This window comes from Pituophis catenifer, unplaced genomic scaffold (genome assembly GCF_029215685.1).
Source record: "Pituophis catenifer annectens isolate HBS135680 unplaced genomic scaffold, rPitCat1.0.hap2 SCAF_11, whole genome shotgun sequence".
NCBI lineage: Eukaryota > Metazoa > Chordata > Lepidosauria > Squamata > Colubridae > Pituophis > Pituophis catenifer.
In genome coordinates, this window is record NW_027256891.1 from 27,795,747 (window position 1) to 27,818,796 (window position 23,050).

Below are 23,050 nucleotides of genomic sequence, written 5' to 3' on the forward strand. Positions count from 1 at the left end.
ACAGGGCACCTATTTCCTGTGGGAACTTCTCCCCCAAGTCACGTCTCCATTTCAGACCCCAAAATCCTCTAGAGATGTGCTGGATGTGAATTGCCAGAGGCGGAGAGCAAAAGGATGCCTCATTGTAGCGCTTCTTGCTGGCCAGACTTCGCCTCTACAACATTTCCCCAAAAACTCCAGCCTCAATATCACAAAAGGCCACATTCCCAGCCCATCCAGCCCTACTCCCTGCAGACATCAGTAGGGCAGGTGGGATGGGGCAGCCCCTTGGCTGTGGGACAATTACCCCAGGACATCCACAGGCCTCTCACTACAGAAACTCAAAAGAATTGCAAAAAAAGGATGCCGAATAACTGACAAACAGTATTTTTCTTTTCGGTGAGCATGTATAAGCTACAGCAGGGCCCCTCTTCCTGGGATGTCTTTTCCTTCCCCCTAAACCTCTGCACGTCCTCTGAGCCAACTACCCTGGCCTGCTTCTCAGCCGCGTCTGGACGAAATCAGAGGGAAAAGCCTGCTGGAGACATTTGGTTCTGTGGGTTGCTGTGGGCTTCCTTAAGGTGTGTGGTTTTCTAGCCCCATTCTACACTACTTATGCCTCCACACAGGCCTGCCTGAGAAGGTAACAGAAAGCAGAAGCAGTCTCTTCAAACCAATTACATTTTTATTGCAGTCTTATTCCTCCTCTTAAACATTAAGGACAGTTTATACACCTCAGGACATTACAACCACTATGACAGCATACAGAAAAAGTGAAAAACAAACAAGAAATGGCTTCCACACCACAGGGACCCTTTTCCCCACTTGGACCATATCCCAACTCAGGCCAGGATAAGCATAAAAAACAGTGACAGGGGAGAGAAAGGAGTCTCGAACTAACCTTGCAAAAAAAAGAGCCAGCCCTTTCTCCCTCCCTTCTATCCAGCTGTCCAAGGAGATACGAGCTGTTGTTAGCTCTCCTCCCTGCCTTCCATCCAAATTATTAAAATTGCCCTCTACTGTTTCAGCATCTCTTGCAGGAAAAACTTGCCAAAGCCGCCTCTTCCTTCATCATACTCCTTCCGGTACTCATCTCTTACCTGGAGAGAGAGAGAGAGAGAGAGAGAGAGAAAACCATGATAAAATCTAGCTGACCAAAGAGACTGAGCCGTCTGCATCCCAGGCTTTACAAAATATGAGCTACCCTTGATTCTGGATGGGCGCTGCGAAAGCCAGCCAAGGATGGTCACTCGGGAAGAAGCTTGCAAAGCACATCCTGAAAGCACCTCAGCCTGAAAGCAGCCTGCAATTGGCAGGTTTTCCTTTCCTGCTCTCTCTGTAGCTCTGATACGGCCTCCCTTGGCTCACGTAACTCAAGGACTTTGCATGGAAACAAGGCAGAGCTCAGGTATGGATGAAGACTTCATCCTTGCAAGCCACGGAATCAAAAGGGCAACCTTTCCCAATGATAGGGAAAAGCAACCTGGAATGATAGGTTCGAAGACTCCCATAAAGGGTAGATGTAGGAATTTGGGGAGTTATGACACCCCAGAAGCCCCCGAGACCCCCAGCTGAGAGAAGGGTACGCAGTGGTAGAAGTAAGATCCAGAGGTGCTGGTTCCTGCCCTTGAATGGCCCGACCTCCAAATGCTATGGGATCTCTGCTGGCAAAAGGTATCAACTTCAGTGCTTCTGGGATCCAGCCCCACAGCTCAGAATGGTCTCCAGAGGAACCCTTGGGGAAGTGGGGCCCTCGAGGCACAGTCTCCTCCCAGTTACCCATCTTTACCTGCCCGCCTGATTTGCCACGGCCATACTGCCTCCCTTCTATGAATCCTACATCCCAGTCTGTCCGGATAACACGGTCATCCAGCCGGGTTCCGCTGATGAAACGCATGGCGTGCTCGGCTTCAGCTTTTGTGTAGTATCTGGAGTATTATTTTAGGAAAGATTTGCAGGCTCCAAGCCACAGAGTGCAACTGCTCCCCTCAGAGAACAGCAACCAGGCCAGAAATTGTTGATGCAGAACAAGCTTCCCAGCCCTGCAGTCAGGAACTACAAGCCCCATGAGGGGCACACACACTCTTGCCCAGTGCCCAGCACCTTCTGCAAAAATACCATGGAGTGAAATTGGAAAGATTCCCTTGGCACGAAGAGGGGTAGAACAAGTCAACCGAGCCATCCAGAAGAGCAGCTGGGTGCAACTGGCATGAACAGGCAGAAGCCGCCTTAATTTCAATTCAGAATAGAGCTGGAAGGGACCTTGGAGGTCTTCTAGTCCAGCCCCCTGCTCAAGCAGACAGCCAGACAAGTGTCTTTTTATAAACCTCCAGTGCTGGAGCACCCACAGCTTCTGGTGGCAAGCTGTCCCATTGGTGAATTGTCCTAGGAAGGAAGAGAGGAAGTTTCTCCTTAGTTCCAGGTTGCTTCTCTCGATGAGTTTCCATCCACTTTTCTCCTCCTCCAAATGCCCTTCTCCCCACCAGCAGCCTCCCCTTCCTGCCTGTCCACCCCCCCCCCACAGCGTGCCAGAGGTGAGCCGCGTCCCCCAAGCCCCCCACGCCAAGGATACTCCACGAAGCAGAACCCGCAGGGCGTCTTCTTGTTCTTGTCCAGGCCCATGATGATGCGCTTGACGTCTCCGCACTTGGAGAAGAGCTCGTGGATCTGCTCCTCCGTGGTGTAGAAGGAGAGGTTGCCCACGTAGAGGGTGGAGGAGTTCTTCAGGTCTTCCGCCTGCAGCTCCTTCCGCCCCTGCAAAGGACCCCCAAAGGACCCATCAGCCACCGCCAGCCAGGACTTCCACCTGCCGCTGGGGCACTCTGGGAGTTGTAATCCAGGCTTCTTGAAGCAGCTGAGATGGAGCAACACCCACCCACCACCCACAGTTGTTGGGGGAGCCTGCAATCCCATTGGGCAGGCAAGCAGGGAGGCATAAACAACAGAAGAGATCTAGGATCGTTATTACTATTATTTGATGATGATGATGATGATGATTTCCCCCTCCCGCCTGGACTAAGGCAAAACCAACCCGTTCCCACGAGCATGCCATCTGCTCTGGGGGCCGGGAAGAGGCTCCTGAGGGCAGAAGAGATCTATGGCCGGGCGAGGGTTTCTGGGCATGTACAGAGCGCCCGCGGGCTGGAGCCCGAGCCCAGCGAGTCCAGAGAGCGCTTCCCCACCCCCTCCCCCGACACACACCTTGTAGGACTGCTCCAAGTATTCGCTCAAGTCGCAGTAGGAGTCCCTGGTGAGCATCTTGAGGGTGGCGCTGAGGAGCCCCGACATCTTGAACGGCGAGCCGGGCCGCCTCAGACTCGCCAACTCCGCCGAGCGGCAATTGGCTCGAGCGCCTGTCGCTCAGAAGAGCCCTCCCCTTCCCTAGGCCGCCTCATTGGCCGCTCCTAGCGACTTCGCCGCTAGGGTCGCCGGGGATTGTAGTTTGGGCTGCGAGGCTCACGCCTGAAAGGCTGGGCCTCGCGAGTTCCCGGCATGCCTTACGCAGAAGGCGGAGCGGCGACATTTGGGCGGGAAAGCCGGGCGGCCATTTTCTCGGCCTCTGGCAATCGGCCTTCTTGTCAGTCAGGTTTTTTTCTTTCAGGAGAAGGCTTGATGTGAAAGGCTCCTTTTAGCTTCACCAGGTGCGGTGGCAGAAGCACGCCCGATCTAAAGTCTTGGCAGAGAAGAACAGCATAGGGCAGTGTTTCTCAACTGTGGCAACTTTTAACAAGAGTGGACTTCAACTCCCAGAACTCCCCATCTAGGGCATTCTGGGAGTTAAAGTCCACTCCTCTTAAAGTTGCCAAGATTGAAAAACGCTGGCCTAGAGTGGCCAAACATGAGGAAGATTTTGATTAAAAGATGTGAACATTTCTGGGCACTTTATCTGTGTGGACTAATCGGCAGCTCATGAAAATTCACACCTTTTAATCCAATTGGCTAGTTAGAAAAGGTGATCCCAGGCCCCTTCTGATATAAAATGTTTACCAAATCCATTGTCATTTTTTTAATGAGGCCTCGTAGCAAATATGATACAAAGTTTGTTTCCCAAAGAAAAGTTTGCTGGTGAGCTTCTATGGAAGTACATTCTCAAGAAGCATTCTTGCCTGGGTTTTAATGGTTTATCTTTATTTATTTATTTCCCTCAGGTCACCTAATAGTCACTTGGCCATTGGAGATTAAAGTAACGTTGGAGCATGTCAGTAAGAAGAAGGAGGCATTCTGTACATGCTCAGGGGTCTTCCAGAGAGACAGGGCAGCATAGGGTTTGCTCAAGACAGATTTGCTAAGTAGGTTGTGAAGAAAACTATTTGGCTGGAACTAACAATGTAAAAGTAAAGTACTGTTTGGCTGGCCAGAAAAGGGCTGCAAAAGGGCAACAAATGGACGTAGTGCTTCCTTCTTCATGGCCACCTGGGCATCCTTAAGCACCCCCAAGGAGCCTTTGCTGGGTCAGCAGAAAGCTGGTCCTCATTGCAGCTCTGTCAACGCAGCAAAGGCTGGAGGATGCTCAAAGCAGGAAAAAATATTGTGGGAAAGATAATTAAGATATAAACTAGAACAACTAAGATTATTTTAAAAAATTATTTTCAAGAGCCTGTTATTCTACATAGCAAAAATGGAAGATGAAAGTGACAGCTTGGAAATAAGAGGTAATTTTTGCATACAGTAATGAAATATTTAACTTTAGTGGTATTGTCTTCTCTCTCTCTGCAGGTTCTTTCAAGTCTGCTGTTTCAAAATGATTTCTGATTCTGCTCTGGATTTTAAATACAGGTCTAGTCTAGGTCACAACCGGAGTGTCTGTCAGCACCATTATCCTACCCAACCTTGGTGGCAGGGAGGGTGTTAAGGGATTGTTGTAGGATTATTTTGTAGGTCTAAACTTCCAAAAGAAGGACAGCCTCTTGCAATCTTTCAAAATGCTGCTGGGAAATATAGGAGAAGGCCACTTACCTAGCAGGCACCTGGCTGTTTGAGGAGATGGCATCACCTGCTTCAGGATCATGGTTGGGCTTGATCAGACTTGGATAAGATGGTCTCTATCCTTTCCTGACCATCACTGCCCACTGCACCATATTTCCTCCTGACTCACTTCTGTCAGGCGCTTCTCATAAGAAGAGAAGGAACATTCACATTGCAGCCTTTGCAGCAAGGGCAAGACAACCCCTGATTCTGAATCCTAAACAGAACACTTTAGGTTGCTTAAGCCTTAGGAGAATTCTTATTTAAACCCCATTAACTGACATCCTTGGGCTCTGGCATTTTATTTAGTTACTGGAACGAGAGGGGGAAAATTTAAGTTGTCTGACTTGAAAACAATTTGCTGCCTCTATTTTTATTCTAATGTTATTATATCTTTCAGAGTTAATTCAAAACTTGATGAACCAAGAAACATTATTTGATATAGCAGACAGTATTGAGAAGCTGTTCAGCAAGATAGAAAGTACAAATAAAGAAAAGTGGAAAGAGAATCAGAAAACCCAGGTAGAGAGGGGGAAAAAAAGCAAGAATCATTAAAGGCAACAGGTTGAAAATTTAGGGAAGTAGCCCATCAAAAAATCTGATTACAAACATTTATTTATTTATTTATTTATTTATTTATTTATTTATTTTCAGATTTCTATACCACCCTTCTCCTTCCGGACTCAGGGCGGTGAATAGCCAAATATAAAACATTCATACACAAAAGTTAAAATACATTTAAAATAATTAAATAAAATTTGGCCCATAATTTAAAACATTTCAATTAAAATCAATATCAAATTTAAAACCAACCATAAAATCAGGACAGCCCGGCTAACTGAAAAAAGTAGGTTTTAAGGGCCCAACGAAAAGTCCGGAGGTCTGGGATCACTCGTATCTCTGGGGGTAGATTGTTCCAGAGGGTAGGTGCCATCACAGAGAAGGCTCTCCCCCTGGGGGTCGCCAGCCGACATTGTCTGGCCGACGGCACCCTGAGGAGGCCCTCTCTGTGGGAGCGAACTGGCCGGTGGGAGGCAATTGGTGGCAGAAGGCGGTCCCGTAAGTACCCCGGCCCTAAGCCATGGAGCGCTTTAAAGATGATCACCAACACCTTGAAGCGCACCCGGAAGTCCACCGGAAGCCAATGCAGCTCACACAGGAGAGGAGTCACATGGGAGCGCCCTGTTGCTCCCATAATCCCCTGCACGGCCACATTCTGCATTAGTTGGAGCCTCCGGGTGCACCCCAAGGGGAGCCCCATGTAGAGAGCGTTACAATAGTCCAGACGAGAAGTGACGAGTGCTTGAGTGACAGCGCGTAGGGAGTCCCGATCCAGAAAGGGGCGCAACTGGCGTATCAGGCGAACCTGATTTGATGTGTTAGTTAATATTCTGTTCTTCCACATATCTCCAAAGGTGTAGAACAGTTACTATGTATTGGCCCAAGCCTTCCTCTCAGCATAGTTGAGCAAAGAGTGAAGCGAGAAGGTCTAAATGCTCTCGGTCAATGATACTTGTTGACCCACCATAGACTAGCCAGTGACCTACCACCACCTGCCAGGCCATCTTCTGTCCACCTCTGCTTTTTTGTCCCTCTAGCAAAGTGGTAACTATTAGCTCCTCTGTCTCTTTTTCTAGGATTCCAAATGTCCTATGATGAAGTTAAATAATCACCACATAGCTTTAACATATTGGCTTTTTCATTTATATTTAAATGATTTCTATGAATTCTAAGGGTTTTTCATTTTTATCCTTGTTTTTTTTTCCCTACAGGTTGAGGAAAGTGCAGTTAACTTATGGAATTGGACTGTGGCAAAAAAATCAGCCCCTGGTATCACTGATATGCAAAGAGTTAAATGTCAGTTTGAATTCACAGCCATAAAACCCAGCAAGAATATTTTGATTTACTAAAATGTTTTTAAATGTAAAAAATAAAAGTAAAATGTTTTTGTTTAGTTTCTTGAATAAACTCTCATGAATGTTCTTACTTCTTGAAAATCTATAGATGTTTTCTACGTTTCTGTGCCCCCTTAAATCACAGTGTTTGCAATATAAAAATATTTTGTTTCTAATGTCAGCACTAAAGGGAAGCAGAGACTGACATTAGGGTTTGCTATGTTTTTTTTTCTGAAGTTGATGCTGGAGTGAATGAATTGGAACAAATGAAAATGGTGAACTGAGCACAGCATGTATCTCACTCAAACGTATTTCCCTTCATACTGTTTTCGCCTATTTTGCATTTACTCCATGTCACAAATATTTGTTTTCTCATCATCTCTATTTTCACTGAGCATTGAAACAGTTAATGCCTTTGCATATTTCTCTAGTACGCCATGTAGCCTGCAACCTGATGATGATTTGTGAAGTAAGTGATCCAAAAGAGGAGATAATACGAAGGCAAATTTTGGTAATATAGTTTATGTCCACTTATTTGTGTTTGTCTTCTGTTTCCTGAAATGCTAAAGAGTTGATAAGGTTCAAGAATGTCAGAAGAATATTGTTTTCTAATACATTTCAAATTTTTATTCTGTGTCTAAGAGAAATTGACAGTTTTATCTTGTTGCAAGCCAAAGATTTAAACAAACTATGATAGCTGACAAGTGATGTAGAAATAGGATAGCGTGATGTATATTCTTACCTTAAATAATAGAGGATGATTATTGTGCCTGAAGCAACCACATTATAAAAGTTTCTAAAATATTACATGAAATATATCTAGTTGCTAGATTTGCCAATATTTCTAATTCCTTTTAAATCTGCATATGTCTTTTATGAGCTAGATGTTAATGAAGACTGGAAAAGGTTGGGTGGATGTTGGAAAACCTGCCCTTGCAAATAAATTCCTTGACATTGCCCTGCATGTAAGTTGAGGCTTTCCAATGTAAGTTTTTAGTAGGTGACATAATAGTGGTTATATGTGTATTAAGCTTACTGTGTGCTTTATTTTACAGGATCTAGAGAAACTTTATGACCAGCTGAACAAGGACTGCAGCAGTGAGGCTGAGGCAAATATGCACAAAGCTGACATACAGAAAGATATATTTAAAGTTCTGTCTTACCAGGCTGAATCTGTATGTTTGAAAAATAATTCAATTCATTGTAGCAGCATGATGGCAACAAGTGGATTTTATCCCTATTGTTATTATTCAGTAACAATATTACAATAAATAACATTCTGTAATTCTATATTCAATAACTATATTCTATAGTTCGTTGGACTGCTACTTCCCATATTGCTATTAAGTCTGATATTTTGTGAGCGCTCCTCTAATGCAAAATTGCATTACATTTTTTTAAATTTTTAAAAAATAGTTTTTATTGAACATTTTCCAAGTTTAAAAACCATAAGTAAAAAAGGAAAAAAAAGGAAAAATACAAATACAAATACAGATAAAAATACAAACAACATAACAGTGTAATATAACTTTACAGCTTCCAGTATCAGCATGTATATTCTGCTTTTGTAATTCACTATTCGATATTTGCCTTCTCATAGATTTTAACAATTCTAGTAATAGTGTAATAATTATATTGAAATAATATAACATGTTCTGATTTTACATATATCTTTATATTATAATCAATAGTTTTAAATCTTTTATTTCTTGTTTTAGCTTCTATTCTCTAGCCACTTGTACTTATATTACATTTTTAAATATTAATTTAAAAGAAACCTATGTGTCATTCAAGCAATTCATTAGCATATCATGTTGCTTTCTTAGGCAGTTGCTTTAGCAGACTTTCAGAAAGCAGTCACGTGTGTTCAGCGGTGTAAAGACATCCTGATAAGACTGCCAAAAGAGGTCAGAGGTTAGATCTTAAATGCTTTTTTATTCTGTTGTAGTGCCTGGTCCTTCAGAGCTATGAAAAAACAAACTTGGTTAATTCACAGCTTTTTTAAAACAGCAATTACAAAACTATGGTATGAATTACTCTAATTTAATTACAGGTTTGTTACCTTTCCCTCCTATGCTATAACTTTGGCATAGAAACATACGAATTCAAGAGATATGAGCAGAGCTCCTTTTGGCTCAGGTAATTTGACTCTTATTACTTTTGGCTTGGGTAATATTTTGATAAGCAATAAATAAAATATCCAACTCTGCCCTATGTATAGCCACTGGGATTCAAAACAAGCATTTATCAGAATGAGCGATCCAATTCTGTCTAGTGATTTAGAGATTCTTCTAGCTGCAGAGGTAGTCAAGGCTAAAGTAATTTTATAAGTGCATTTATAAAGGCCCAGATGGTTTGATGCAAAAAAAAGTAGAAACTCTGAATGTTGCTCCTTCCAGAATTCCCTTAACTCCAGCTTTCTTTTTCTTAAATAAAGCAATCATCACTATTCAGCTATGTAAATTTGCAGATGTAATTTACTTATAATAAGGTGTCATTTAAACGAGGTTTGTACATATGATTTATTTCTGGATTAAAGAGGGAAAACTGTTGCACAGTCTCTCCAAATGCCTGCATAATACATGCAGGCTGGCTTTAAAGTAACAAATTAGAGTGTTTATTTGCCAAAAAAACCCACATTCTATCCTGTTTTTTTTTTTTTTTTTTAATTTTGATTTATATGCCGCCCTTCTCCGGAGACTGAGGGCGGCTTACAATGTGCTCAGCAATAGCCTTCATCCTTTTGTATATTTATACAAAGTCAGTTTATTGCCCCCACAACTGGGTCCTCAACTTACCTACCTTAGAAAGGATGGAAGGCTGAGTCAACCTTGAGCCTTGGCAAGATTCGAACCTGCAGTTCGAACCTTGCAGGCAGCTGGTCTTAATAACCAGCTTAATAACAGGGTGCCTTAGACCACTGTACTACCAAGGCTCTTATTTGAAAGAGAAAACTGTTTTGTGAGCATTAGTGCAGTATATAGAATAGATAGAGTATGCCGGAAGGCATCTATATCCTCCCCCACCCCCAGAGGAAAAAGCTTCATCTACTCTGTGTTCTGTTCCTTTTGTAGCTTTACAGTAGAAGACCTCCAGTATAATTTCTTAAGTATTTAAGTATGTCAAATAATAATTTTACAAAATTAATACACTACAGTGCTGGGACATTTGGCGGGTTTAGGGTCATCTTTGTGAATGCGTCGTTAGGGTAGGTTTTTACTTACCAGGTGGGTTTTCTTTTCCCCTCCATGGTCAGTGAATCCATTCTGTTTCTTTCTTTTATTAAATAGCCTGAGCTATGAAATTGGAAAGATGCACAAAAACTCTTCAATTAGTAAAGAAATGCTGGTGAGCAATTTTTGTAATCCATTGGAGAATATCTTTGTCACTCAGTGTGAGAACTTTGATACGTGACCTTTATTGCCTTTCTCTGGTTCTCAGCCTTTTGAGTGTAAATATTAATTTTATTTTATTTATAGGCAAAAGTGCTACGATTATTAGCTACTGTCTATTTGGAGTGGGATTATAAACAATATCAAGAGAAAGCTCTCCAGGTTATCATCATGGCTAATGAGGTGAGGTAGATTTCTGGCCTAGGCAAATTCTTGTTAAGAGTTTTGCAATCAGTAGAATGACTCCCAAAATATGGTAATACGTAGAGGACAGCTGTCTTGATCTATAGTGGCAACAAAAAAGGAGAAAGAATTTAGTAGTACCTTTTCCAACAAATTTTATCTGCTTAAAATGTATCTGCTTTGGTGAGCTGCAGTCCAGGGGTGAAATCCAGCAGGTTCTGACAGGTTCTGGAGAACCGGTAGCAGAAATTTTGAGCAGTTCGGAAAACCGGCAAATACCACCTCTGGCTGGCCCCAGAGTGGGGAGGGAATGGGGATTTTGCAATATCCTTCCCCCAGGAATGGGGAGGGAATGGGGATTTTCAAGTATCCTTCCCCTGGAGTGGGGTGAGAATGGAGATTTTGCAGTATCCTTTTCCTGGAGTGGGGTGGGAACGGAGATTTTGCAGTATCCTTCCCCTGCCACGCCCACCAAACTATGCCCACTAAGCCACGCCCATAGAACCGGTAATAAAAAAAACTGGATTTCACCACTGTTGCAGTCCCCTTCATCAGATGTATGCTATACAATCGTGAAGTATTTATGCATGCATAGTATACATAACAAATCTCACTTCATCTCTATGCATCTAATAAAATTAAGGTCAGTGTAGTTTGCTGGTCCTAATAGTTTTTTTTCAAGTCAAAATGATGTTTAAAAAAGAATAAAATACTTTGCTATTTAAAATGAGAATAACAGTTTGAGGTCTCTGGGATTTATTAAAATAACTTTTTAATTTCTTTAGATATGAGGCTTCTGAGGTAATAGATTTTTGAGGCGCTCAAATGGAAGATTAAGTGCCATGTAGTGTTTAACTGTGTGGTTCAAGTCCATCCTTCATGAGGGAAGTTCCCTGGTGTCTTTGGATCAAGGCAATCTACCCTCTGCAATTCTGTCTCAGGGAAAGTGGGAAGAGTACTGGGTTGACCATCCCGAACTTCTAAAAAGAAAAAAAAATGGGATATAAATCTAATAAGAACAATTATTATTAACTGGTAAATAGCAGGTAGATCGTTGCTAAGGATATTTAAGATTATTCTAGAAGATACATTACAGAGAATACTCATGGAAAGTTTTGATGTTCTTTATGAATAGGCTGTGCTTTCCCAGTAGCTAGTTAAAAATACCCTGAATCTGATAAAAATAGTTTGAGTGTCAAATAATTACTTGATGTTTCGATTTACAGGATAATTTACATCCAGCTGGTTTTTACTTAAAAATTAAAATTCTCCTGAAAAGTGATGCATCGGATGAAGATATTAGAAAAGGTATTATTCTTGGTTCAATGTAGAACCAACAACTTTACCAAAGAATGTCTGAGTTGTAACAGAGGAGATGGTGAACTGACCTAGACTGTTTATCAGTCTGTAGCAGTAGCAGTTTCACTTTAACTTGTGCAGGTTTAAATTAAGCTGATGTATTATTTTGCTTCTAAACAAAGGAAAGGAACTTTAAACTAATGCAGGAGCCCTTAAGAGTTTTATAAACAGCGTCCACATTTACTCGTATGAATTCTTCCTTTCCTCCTTTCTACAAGCAAAGATTATTGGGTATGTTCATTTTCCTACTGCATAGCAATGTAAATTATCCCAATGAGCTTCATCTTTCTGTCCACCAGGGTTCTCAGACCATTGGCTATTTGGTCAGTCTTGTATAAGACAAAGTATTTGCACTTTACCTCCCTTCCCCCTATACACACACCCTTTTAGTGAACATACTAACCTTGCTGTTGCTGCTTTCCAGCTGTCACTGAACTTCTGCAGCATGAGGTTTCTCTGGAGATCTGTCTGGACACTGCAAAGTTGCTTCTTGAACACGAGAGGTATAAAGACCGAAGGGCCCTCTGGACACAGTTAGGCATCTGTGTCTATCGTAAGAGTATTTAAGGAATATTAAAGACTTCCACCTAATGTATTTCCTTTGTGTTTTTTTACAAACTCCAATTTTCTGCAGCTTGTTTCTATAATTATGATTTATTTTCTTGCAATAAAGGGAGGTGAATTGACAGAGAGAGTGTCAGTGTTACCCAGTAGCAGGAGGTAGGCAATAAGTGCAGGTGCATCAGCTAGGTGGGAATGAATGAAACAAAGGGACAATGAATAATTCTTCATTTCAATGCTCAGATTGATTTGAAGAGACACATTTGGGTAAGCAGCGTTTTCAGCCGAAGGCCTACAATTAGCACGATTGCAGCATTGTAGGTACTATGCACAGACCTACAATTTGATTCCTGTCAGAGTGCTTCAGCAAGCTTTTGATATGGAAATCTGTATCTTAATGACTGTTCTGGAAGAACAACATAGTGAGGAGTCAGGTTTCTGTTACTGAGAATTAAATATATGAATTCTCTCAGCTTTCCCCAGTGTCAAAATGCCCAACCTCTTTTCATGTACATTCAGGGAAGCCATCGGATTTGACTTTCTGAAATCAGCATCTCAGCTGTTTGAAAGATCCCCAGATGCTGGCAGAGTCCTTCTCTTTCGGATCGAACTCCTGTTACAGAGAATGAAGGAGCCACTTGCCAGGGGAATGATTGAAGATGCCATTGCAGGTCTGTGTCCAGCTTTTAATTACACTGCTAGGGTAGATACTTGGAAGCAATTTGTAGGATGTAAAAACCTGTTTCACTTGAAATTTTCAGCTAAGAAATCCAGCAATTATAACTTTATGCTGATTAAAATTGCGTAACTTTATGTACCAATGAAGATTAAGATTAATTTAAGCTTGTCTTTAAATTGTTCAAACTTTTAACCATGATTTGAAGAGTCTACTTTTGAAATGTGGTACTAGAAATTTTAGTAGCAGTATTTTGAGCTTTTAGGTGAAATCTTGCTTAGTATTGCTAGGTGTCATAAGTGATCTTAGATCTCAATATAGATTGACATGTGGACATTCTTCAGATTTGTAGAATTAGTGAAATTCTGAAATTTATCTTCTTAGCACACAGCATAGGAAAGCAACTGCCTCCTGAAATACTCAGCCGTTTACACCTTGTTTTGTGGGACAGAGCAGCTAAGAATTACGAGGTTTGTCCTCTTACTACCTCTGAGCAAAATCAGTGTATCCTTTTCAAAGTATGCAGATAACACCTTAGAGTTGCAATCTGAGAGCCTCAGTTTCAGATTATTGATATAGAGGAAATAGATGGTCTTCATTATCTGTCATTTAATATATTCCAAACTCCTGAAGATAACTATGCAGGTGGCTAATATTGTGAAAATATCTGGCTTACGTTGTGTTCATCATCTGTCTTGAAGATTTGTCCCTTGCTTTGCATTGAGATTGGGGTGTCTGATTAAGCTCATAGTAACTAATTTTAATTAATATATAGTAAATGAGAAACTTTGGAAATTTCTCTCCTGGTCTGAGAAAGGAACCCGCCTCTCTGCCTTTGAATAGGCAGATGCTTAGAGCATATCTAACATTAAGACCCGGTTGCTGTTTTCTAGTCCAAGAGCTATGCTGAAGCCCTTCAGTGGTACAACTACTCTCTCAGCTTTTATGCATCTGGACAGACAGACCAGCAGAACCTGGCAAAACTGTACAGGAACATGGCTGCTTGCTATCTTCACCTGAAAGAACCCGGCAAGGTATTCCTCCTTCTTTGTGTCCCCTTTCTTCAGGGACCCTCTTTAACTTTCTCCCTGGGCAGAGAAGGAATCTTCGACAATGGCTTAGAATCAGGGGCTGCTTCTTTCTGAAGGGAGAGCTTGGGGGAGGGAGGTCTTCTTACTACTTAATACTGAAGGCCTGAGCTACATGAAGCCCAAGAGAACAGGGCCTCTCCTTTATGCCTGTATCATCAGGTATAAAGGATCATCATCAGGTTTATATGCTTTGCCTTGGTCATCGCTTGCAATAGAAGCCAGTCATCTTCACAAGGAGGAGAAGACATGTCAGAGTGTATCAAATCCATCTGCTTCTTGCTGGGATTGTTAGCACGTTAATATTAATTCATTAACGTGGGCTTTCTCCTGAGGCATATTCTTAAGCTTGTTGTCTGCTGCAGAAGACCCAGAGGTCATACAGCCTGTCCCTTCCCAAAGGAACATCCTATTCTGGCAGATATTGCATCTAGTCTTGCCTCATTTGCCTCAGGACGTCTCTGGCATCATTTGCAGTGCTCGCCTATGATGGCACACGCGTATACCTCACTTCAGACTCCTTAGGAAAGAAGAATGCTTGCATGGCCCTTAGCCGTTTTAGGAAGAACCAGGGGACAGTGGCACCCTTGCCAACTCATCTTTTCTTTCAAAGCTTCCGGCGTGACAATTCCTTTGCCAGCATCACTTCAGAAGCAAAGCGGTCCTTTTTGCTGGGACTCTCATCTCATCTTGTCAGCAGAGAATGTATTTGTATTGTTTTTATTGCTCCAGATGGACTTAAAAACTTTAAAAATGAAAAAAAACTATTGTGTGAATGTATCGCTCTGACAGTACAAGAGTTACTCTATGCTTCATTTGGGCTATATTACAGTAATTGTTTGATATAATCTAATATGACATGAATATAATATAATATTATATCAGCAATAATATATTGCTGAGCACATTGTAAGCCGTCCTGAGTCTCTGGAGAAGGGTGGCATATAAATCAAATTTAAAAAAAATAATAATAATATCATATAATATAATTAATATAATATAATATAAATCTTTTATTGCAGATATGTTAGTATTTAATGGATATTAATTATATACCTATTATTAACCAGTTATCTGGCTATTGTTGTCACTAACTGAGCTGATTCTCTTTACCAAAAGGCTAATGAGGCTGTAAAGAAGGCAGAAATAAGCGACCCAAGCAGCATCTTCACTCACTTCTATGTTTATAAAATAGCCGTCTTAGAGAAAAATACCATCAAAGGTAAACCCCCTTGTGCTTTTACTGTGCCAGTGAATGTGTAATCCATCTGTTTAAGGGCAAGGAGCAAGAGAATCTGTTTGTCCCACCTTTGCCCTCTATATATCAGACAAGCACCTCTTGTCACAAAATGGAATTCACAACTGATATTTTCTGCATAGAATTATGTTTTTAAGAGAATATGGAAAATTACACACAGGGCATCAGCAGAAAGAATGTAAAAGTTCCAGATTTAGAAACCTCTGACTGTCCAGGACACAGCTCAGAATTTAGGGCATTTTGTTCTTTCTATGTAGAGCAGAAATGCTTCTTGGTAGCACACTCACTGTCTCTTTGGTAATCCATCTTGCTTGCTTGTTGTTATTAATGTCATCAAAAAGATGCTAATCACTATTATCAGGGTGTGCAAAATAGTAGTGGTTTTTAGTTACACCACTGTTATTTCATTATATATTTGGAATCGTAGAATATTTTTAGATTTTAAATGAATTACTTGGGCATAGATTATTTCAGCATGAGCTTTAATATGCCCTATTTGAATAATGTATTTAACTATATAGTTTTTATATATTTCTCATCCACCAGATTTAGAGTTCTCTGGATGGATTATGAAACTATTAAAATGGTAAAAAAATTAAAGGGAACCATAAATATAAAAAATACATAGAATAAGAAAAATAGATCCAGAGAGACAGACTACAGAATACGATTCTTCTGTAATCTCACTGATTTAAATTTGCAACCATGAAAAACAAAGTATTTTTTCTCAACATACATATGTTTTACTGCATGTTATTCTAACATAGATCTTTCTCATATATGTAATTTAATTAAACATAATTGAAGATTCAAGCCAGAAGAGTAACCAGCAATAGAGCTTGACTCAAAAGTAGCATCTTCGGGTTTATAGCCGCCCAGAGTCCCTTGGGAGTTGGGCGGCATAGAAATTTGATAAATTAAATCAAATTAAAATTATTCTGGTAAAAAATGCAGGATCCTGAACTCGGTAGAGGGGTGGAGAGTGAGCCCAGACTGGCCCTTAAGGTTGCTAACTAAACACTCATTTATACTATGTCCATAAACCAAAGCAATCCCTCATATGACAAACAGAATGAAAAACACAAATTGTATGTATTGTAGACACAGGAAATGATTTACTTGCAACAACTACATCTCTGTGCAAGGACAACAACAAAATCTTACAGCACTGTAAGAGCTGACAAATGTCTTTGTCTCAAGGTACAACAGTACTTTATTTTTCTTACTATTGCTACTCTCTGGAACACAGAAAAAGAGCCTACTGTAAGATCAAACCTCCCACACAAGTAGCTGAGATTCCCTAGACAATGACAATTTGGCCTTTGAAGAGATTGGTCAAGGACTTTTCAAAGTCTTGGGCTACCTGAAATAGGCCATCACTAGACAGCCCATGGATAGGAGCAGCAGTAAAAGAGCCACAAGGCTTCTGTCAATCAACCCTAGGTCTGAAGGAATCAATCCAGGTTGAAATGAGCAAGCCAAGACTGCTGTTAATGTCTCTTGTCTGCCTTTTAGCTTGGGATGCGTTTGTAGCAATGGAGAAATCGGCTGCAGAGTTCACGGAAGGCAAACCACTCATGGAAGGATCTATGGCTACCAACCTTCTGAGTTTAGCAGCTCAGTTTGCCTTGGAGGTACAGATTGGATCCTTGCGGCTGGTGGATCTCTATAACTTGTCCTTTTCAATTAAATTAAATTTTATATAAAGTCAGCAAAAGCAAAGCATTCCACTCTCCAAGAGGCTGGCAATTTACAAAAAGAACAGAAGCTAAGGAAGGGATGGGAAGAGGGAAATAAGCAAAATTTGGATACTGTATCCTCAGTTGGATACTTACGATGACCACCCTGGAGAGAGAGAGAATTAGTGAAAGACAATGGAGCTGAGCGACAATGTTATAGTCCTCATGGTGTCTCTCAGCATTAGCATTTGCTCCACGTTTTGTGCTTTGAATTGAGATTCCCCAAATATAAGAATTGAGTTTTTCAGCCTGACCATGTTTGAATTGTGTTTAAAATATGACATTCATTGTGTTCAGGTAGAACAAGATGATACTAAAGTTATATTTTTCATTTTTATATTGCTAATTAAAGTATTTTCCCTTCAGAATGATCAACAGGTCATGGCTATTAAAGCCTTGGGGTATTTATCTCAACACTTGCAGGATTGCCAGCAAGCGCTTACAGCAGTAAAGTGAGTAACATATATAAATGCTGTTTGTTTCATAATTTGCTGTCAAAATATGAAGACTTTGGTCCTTTTTTATATTTCCTTAAAATGCCCTCATTTTATATCTGGGAAGGATTTGCTTTACTTGAAATCTTGTTTCAGATTCATTTTTTAAAATGTATCTCTTAAATTAGTTCTGAATTTGAGTCCATCTATACCAAATTATTATTAAAAGTTTTGCCGTCTTTGTTCAACACTAGATGTGGACTTTTTGTGCTGGAGTGATTCAGCAAAGGAGCACCCGGCCTCTACAGTTAGTAACAATGATAAAAATAAAGAGAGCCGCTTTTGAAGGAAGGTGGGTGTTTTAAATTATGTGATTACTAAACATCACATGGTATAATGGCTTTTGTTGCAGGTGTTTGATTCGACTTATATTGTCGAAAGTGACATCTGAAGAGGAGACGTGAGTTACATTTCTAATAATTGTGGATATTCAGTTTTTGATAAGGTGTTAGTGGGAAAAGTTAAATAGTGACTTGAACTGCGTGGAAGGTTAAAAACGTTTAGCCTTGAACTGTCACTAATGTAGTACTGAACCTAGATTTAGATTTTCTTTTTCACCCTCCTGTTGCCAGTGTTAGTTCCTCCTTCCTGTAATCATATTTCTGTTTCCTCATAGAAGAGCAGTGCTACTATTGGTTTATTTCAACTGCTGTTTTTTCAGAGAAGATATTTTCCTCCCTTTAATATCATTTAGAGATGTTAAATAACTCCCACTTTTTTATTTTAGGATTAAAGATATGGAGACACTCCTATCATACTTGACAGCAGGTATTAAAGTAGCTAGATCTTTCTGTCCATTTACTAAGTCCAGAGCAAGAGCTGCAGCGGGGAATGTCCTCTCTTTGGTACCCTGACAGATCTTTAATCGCTTTATAAAGTCCCAATCAGAATGTACAATGTTCCTAAATTCATATTTGTTGCTAACATTATTTAGTCTCTTCCAGCTCACCGTAGACTTGATGAGCTACACAAAGAGGAAAAGGAGTTGCTAGAGATCAGGGCCAGTGAAGCTCAGTGGTTCAGAAAGATAGGTAGGCCACAACACGGAGCCCACACTCACCCTGCATGATCACCGCCATGGTTCCGAAACAAAAAATATAAAGTGGGAATGCTTTGGCAGGGGAGACTTACATCAGGGATGCATGCATTCCCTCCTGTGCAAAATGATGCTGTCTGACCCCCCTTCCGCATTCATGCACAGACACAACCCCCCCTGGGTGTGTGGCCTGTAATCCAAAAGGAGGAGCGATCTGAGAGCAAGGAATCAGGTTTTCTTGTGCTTGTCAGCAATGAACACCTTCAGTCAGGTGTTCAAGACAGCTTGTTCGCATGGCCATTTTGTCTCGTACATTCCAAGAAGGGGAGCTGGGGAATGTATCTTTATGGATTGAAGAAAGAAGGGATTTAAAAAGCAGAGGTATTCTTTCATAATAATAGGAATCCCCATGTAATCTCCATACAGAAATAATCTGTGACTTTTTAAGCCCATCAGAAGAGAAAAAGCTTTGTCTTGAGCAGAATTGTCGTAATTGCTGTTGGTGGTGCTGTTAAATCTGACATTCTATTTTATTTGCTTTATGAGCTTGGAACTTGGCTGTGCGATGTGAGGGCTGCTTAAAAGTGATGAGAGATTTCTTTATAATATCCTTCAAGGTATGCGCTTCTCCCTAAATTCTCCCCAATGTCTTTGCAGTTGCAAATGTGGATTCCTTGTGCAAAGCTCTTCTTGAAAGGAGCTCCGTTTCTTTTGAGACTTACCTTAGTATTCATGTCTCATCACTGGCCGGCTGATGAGTAGCCAGCCAGCAACAACTGGTTTGAGTCCAGGAACTAATTATGGTTGCCCTGATATCTTTTGCTCCAGTTCTCCCAGTTTTGTCCTCTTGATAAAGCTGTCCTGCTCGCTCAGAGAACGTGCCTGCTCATGGCTGCTGCGGTGGATCTGGACATAAGCCGAAGCAATTTGCTTCCTGCTGATGAGGTAGAATTTGAAAGGAATTCAAAGGTTAACTTTTGTATTTTAGGATTAGTGCCTCAGTGGAAAGTCAGGAAAGGCCTAATTTCATTTCTGATGAATTGTCCTATAGAAATGACTGTCTTTGAAAATGGGAATAATGTTTGATACTTGAACCATTCTTCCAGTGCTTCACATTTTATATCATAAACCTGTATTCATTCTACCCTTTTATGCTTCTTTAGAGAATTTGCAGAACATTTAAATTTTTTAAAAAATATATCTAGGCATTGATAATCAATAGATAAGTTTACGTATGCAAAAAATCAGGAAACGCATTCTCCCTGACACTCCAACGAAGATGGTGATGATCTCACATGCAGTTTACCTGAAATGTGTCTTGGCTTCCAAAGCAGGCCGAACTGCTGACTCAGGCCCTCGAGTACATCCAGTCCTGTAGAGCCATCTGGAAAGTCTTGAAGCAGACAGGTGAGCTAGAATTTCTACAATTCCAAAATAAATGAATGGTAAAACCTGTTTGCCTCAGTTAGCGATGGCAGCGGGATGTTGTTTGCCCCGAGGCTGAAATCTGTCAGGAGTACAGGCCTGTTTCAGGCAAGAGTCACTTGAACCCTTTGAAGCAAGGCTGCAGCCCTCTCAGAGCAGATTGGGGGGTTCTCCGAGCCCTGAACTTCAGTGTCGACTGAGAAGTGAGCCTGAATCCTCCTTCCAAGCTTAGTGAAGCAATGGAATTGAGACATCGCCTGATCTTCTAGTGGAAACCAGACAGCCGTTGTCAGCTCTCATGGCTTCATAGGCTCGGAAATGCCCCTCTCCTACCTGAATTCCTCTTTGCTGTGCTGAAACACTACGGACTGGGGGCCTGTTTTGCCCCCCTCCCTGGTCATACCTCGTGAGCTACTAAAATGGGACTTTTTTTCTGCTCCATAGGTGATTTCCCCAAGGACTCCACAGATACAATATTGCAGCTTTATGAATTTGAAGCCAGCGCCAAGCTGAATTCTCCTGCAGTGTCCAGCCTGCTGGACGAAGTGCTGGCGCTTCCACAGGTGGAGATCAAGACTCTGGAAACCATTGCTTGTAAGAGCTGGGCCTGATGCTCCCACCACCCTTCCTGGGGAATCTTGCATTTCAAAGCAGCTGCTTCAAATGAGAAAGGCTGCTTCCATGAGTCTGAGGCAGGGAGGCCACAGCAGAAGTGGAGTTGAAGCTTCTGGGATTACCCCCCCACCCACCACCGATGTTGTGCTTGCAGCCTGTTCCTCTGAGCAGCGCCCTGCGGTATTGTCGAAGGGCAGGTGCCCAGCAGCTTGAAAGGTGTCTCTTTCTCTCATGACTTCTTCCTCAAGCACTGGCCATGGAATCTCCCGCTCACTATCCCTCCGTGTGCAAGAGGGCTCTCAGGATGATCTTGACTCTCCTCAGGAAAGGGGAATCGATCGATACAATCGCCTACAGGTAAGCAGTGGTGCTGAGGAGCAACTGAGTGCATAAGGAGTATTTATCCTGGCTGTGTGAGGTGGAGGACAGGCTTCGGGAGAGGATGGCTGTTGCAGGTAAAATTCTTACTATTTCTTTGCGAGAAAAAAAGTCAAGGGATGCAGCCTTCACTCAGGACCTTGAAGGTTGGCTTCTTTCTGAAAACGTGGAAGGGAACAGCTGCTTTTACCTTCCCTGTTGATGAAGGTCCCCTGAGTTGGGGTGAGGGGAGGGCTGGACGGGTGACCCAGCGAGAGGTTTGGGTGCCTTGCAAAGTAGGCAGGAAGAAGGTGCTTCACAGGTGCTTACCTCAAGCCTGACCTCCCATTGTATTTCATACTCAGCAAATGCCTGCACAGCTTGGTCCACCTTTCCCTGCCCTCTGGCCCCATTGAGGCAGATCTTTGTGTGCTGGAGGAGGCTTGGGCCTATTTCGAAGATGCCCTGACCGTGTTGGACAACACAGTTAGTATCACGCAGCTTCTTTTGGTGACGGCCTTTCCACGGGGCTCTTGAAAGCCTGCCAGATGGGCATCTTGATACAACAGAATATTCGCCTGGCTTCTGCTAACATTGCAGGCTCAGGTGGATGAGGACATCATCCTCTCGGTGGGCCCCACTTCGGTCCAGGCAGTTAAATGAGGCAGCTTGTGCGTACGGGTGCTCACATACCCAGCAGCTTTAAAGCAAAATACAGCTGTATGTCTTTGTGCCCTTCTTGGTTATATTAAAACTAAGCTTGGACTAAAAGCTGTGATATGTCCATTTGAATGTTAGCAGGTGCTACAGACTAGTTACCCAGAGGTGGAGATAATCTGGCTCATGACTAGAGCTTGGAACACAGGAATATACCAATACTGTGCTGGCAAATACAAGGAAGCAGAGCAATGGTGTGGCCTAGGAATGCGGTTCTTGGCTTACCTGGGGACTTTGAAGAACAGCTACGAGAACCAGGTGAGTGTGGGCGGAGGGAGAGGACTTAATCACACCCAGAGCACCCTCTGAAATGGCCCATCGTAAAGGAAGGAAAAAACAGCAGTTCTACCATAGGTGACTGGGGGGGAGGAAACTGCTTAATGAGATTTAGCATCAAGTGGGGATTAGGGGATTTCCAAAAATGCCTCGCTCTGCAACTAAAACAGCCGAGCTCCTTTCCCAAGAGCCAGGGCAGCCTCCTCCTGAGCAGCCCTTTGAAAGGAATCTGAGGAACTGCAGCAGTAGTGAAATGTAAAATTTGTTACTACCAGTTCTGTGGGCGTGGCTTGGTGGTGGGGTAATGTGACTGGGTGGGCGTGGCCAATTTTTTAAAAAATGCTTTTAAAAGTATATTTAAAAAAAGCCTCAATGATCGCGCGGCTCAGCTGGGCATGAGGGGGCGGGGTGCAGGGATTTTTGCTACTGGTTCTCCAAACCACCAGCCGCCATCACTACTGGATCGGGCGATCTGGTCCGAACCGGGAGCATTTCACCCCTGAACTGCAGACCCAAAAGGCAGCATTTAACATAGTCCTTGGGTCTCCTGGTTGTTTCAGCTAATGGAAGAGCTGAGCTGCACAGCCCTCCATAGCCCATCATGCCGTTCTGTTAAAGGATTTGGGGTGATCTTTGTCCACAGATGATTGGTGTTTATGGTGAGGTGCTGGAAAAACTGGACAAAGCAAAGAGACTCCATTATCAAGAAGAGTGAGGGGGACCCTGGGTGCCACCAGCTGCTCTGTGCTGAACTGGAACCGGCTGCACTGGCAAGTGTGGGATTATATTCAGTGGAGGATGCTTCACAAACATGAAGTTGAATAAAGGAGTTCTATTTGTATTTGTCTTCCCTTATGTATTTTTTGCAATTACATTTGTGCTGCAGATTTTTTCCTAGAAGTTCAAGGCGGCCTTACACAAGCAATTCACCCATTTTGGCCTAACAAATGGAGAATTTAAGTTCAGATCTACAGTTCAGCTCTTTAATCTCCTTTACCACATAGGCCCAACAATGAATCTCATGAACACAGCTAT

General features: G+C 42.1%; 2 protein-coding genes across 2 annotated transcripts; one reads left to right on the plus strand and one right to left on the minus strand.

Moving 5' to 3' along the window:
* Positions 1 to 646: 646 nt before the first annotated feature.
* NCBP2 (nuclear cap binding protein subunit 2) lies at positions 647 to 3,294 on the minus strand. The gene is made up of 4 exons (XM_070951830.1): positions 3,181 to 3,294; positions 2,552 to 2,733; positions 1,769 to 1,907; positions 647 to 1,079 (listed from the first exon to the last, which is right to left on the minus strand). Exons 1-4 carry the CDS (start codon positions 3,265 to 3,267, stop codon positions 996 to 998), a joined length of 492 nt encoding a protein of 163 aa, XP_070807931.1. The 5' UTR covers positions 3,268 to 3,294; the 3' UTR covers positions 647 to 995.
* A 1,303-nt stretch (positions 3,295 to 4,597) lies between these two features.
* TEX11 (testis expressed 11) lies at positions 4,598 to 22,836 on the plus strand. The gene is made up of 29 exons (XM_070951827.1): positions 4,598 to 4,631; positions 5,345 to 5,466; positions 6,717 to 6,801; positions 7,271 to 7,350; positions 7,724 to 7,804; positions 7,895 to 8,014; positions 8,666 to 8,746; positions 8,893 to 8,978; positions 10,130 to 10,187; positions 10,319 to 10,414; positions 11,641 to 11,722; positions 12,198 to 12,276; positions 12,854 to 13,005; positions 13,395 to 13,480; positions 13,904 to 14,044; positions 15,218 to 15,320; positions 16,872 to 16,990; positions 17,462 to 17,547; positions 17,942 to 17,989; positions 18,317 to 18,357; positions 18,534 to 18,620; positions 19,172 to 19,242; positions 19,454 to 19,570; positions 19,957 to 20,032; positions 20,495 to 20,644; positions 20,914 to 21,022; positions 21,388 to 21,508; positions 21,824 to 21,997; positions 22,659 to 22,836. Exons 1-29 carry the CDS (start codon positions 4,598 to 4,600, stop codon positions 22,728 to 22,730), a joined length of 2,757 nt encoding a protein of 918 aa, XP_070807928.1. The 3' UTR covers positions 22,731 to 22,836.
* The last annotated feature ends 214 nt before the right edge of the window (positions 22,837 to 23,050 follow it).

Bases quoted from the DNA above. Each gene is read 5' to 3' on its own strand.
- NCBP2 (XM_070951830.1), bottom strand. From the start codon at position 3,267: ATGTCGGGGCTCCTCAGCGCCACCCTCAAGATGCTCACCAGGGACTCC. The intron at 1,908-2,551 runs GTATCCTTGGCG...ATAATACTCCAG, and splicing joins TGCGGGTTCTGCTTCGTGGA to ATACTACACAAAAGCTGAAG. The intron at 1,080-1,768 runs GTAAAGATGGGT...CTCTCTCTCCAG, and splicing joins GTGGCAAATCAGGCGGGCAG to GTAAGAGATGAGTACCGGAA.
- TEX11 (XM_070951827.1), top strand. From the start codon at position 4,598: ATGGAAGATGAAAGTGACAGCTTGGAAATAAGAG. The intron at 8,747-8,892 runs GTCAGAGGTTAG...ATTTAATTACAG, and splicing joins TGATAAGACTGCCAAAAGAG to GTTTGTTACCTTTCCCTCCT. The intron at 20,033-20,494 runs GTGAGCTAGAAT...TCTGCTCCATAG, and splicing joins GAAAGTCTTGAAGCAGACAG to GTGATTTCCCCAAGGACTCC.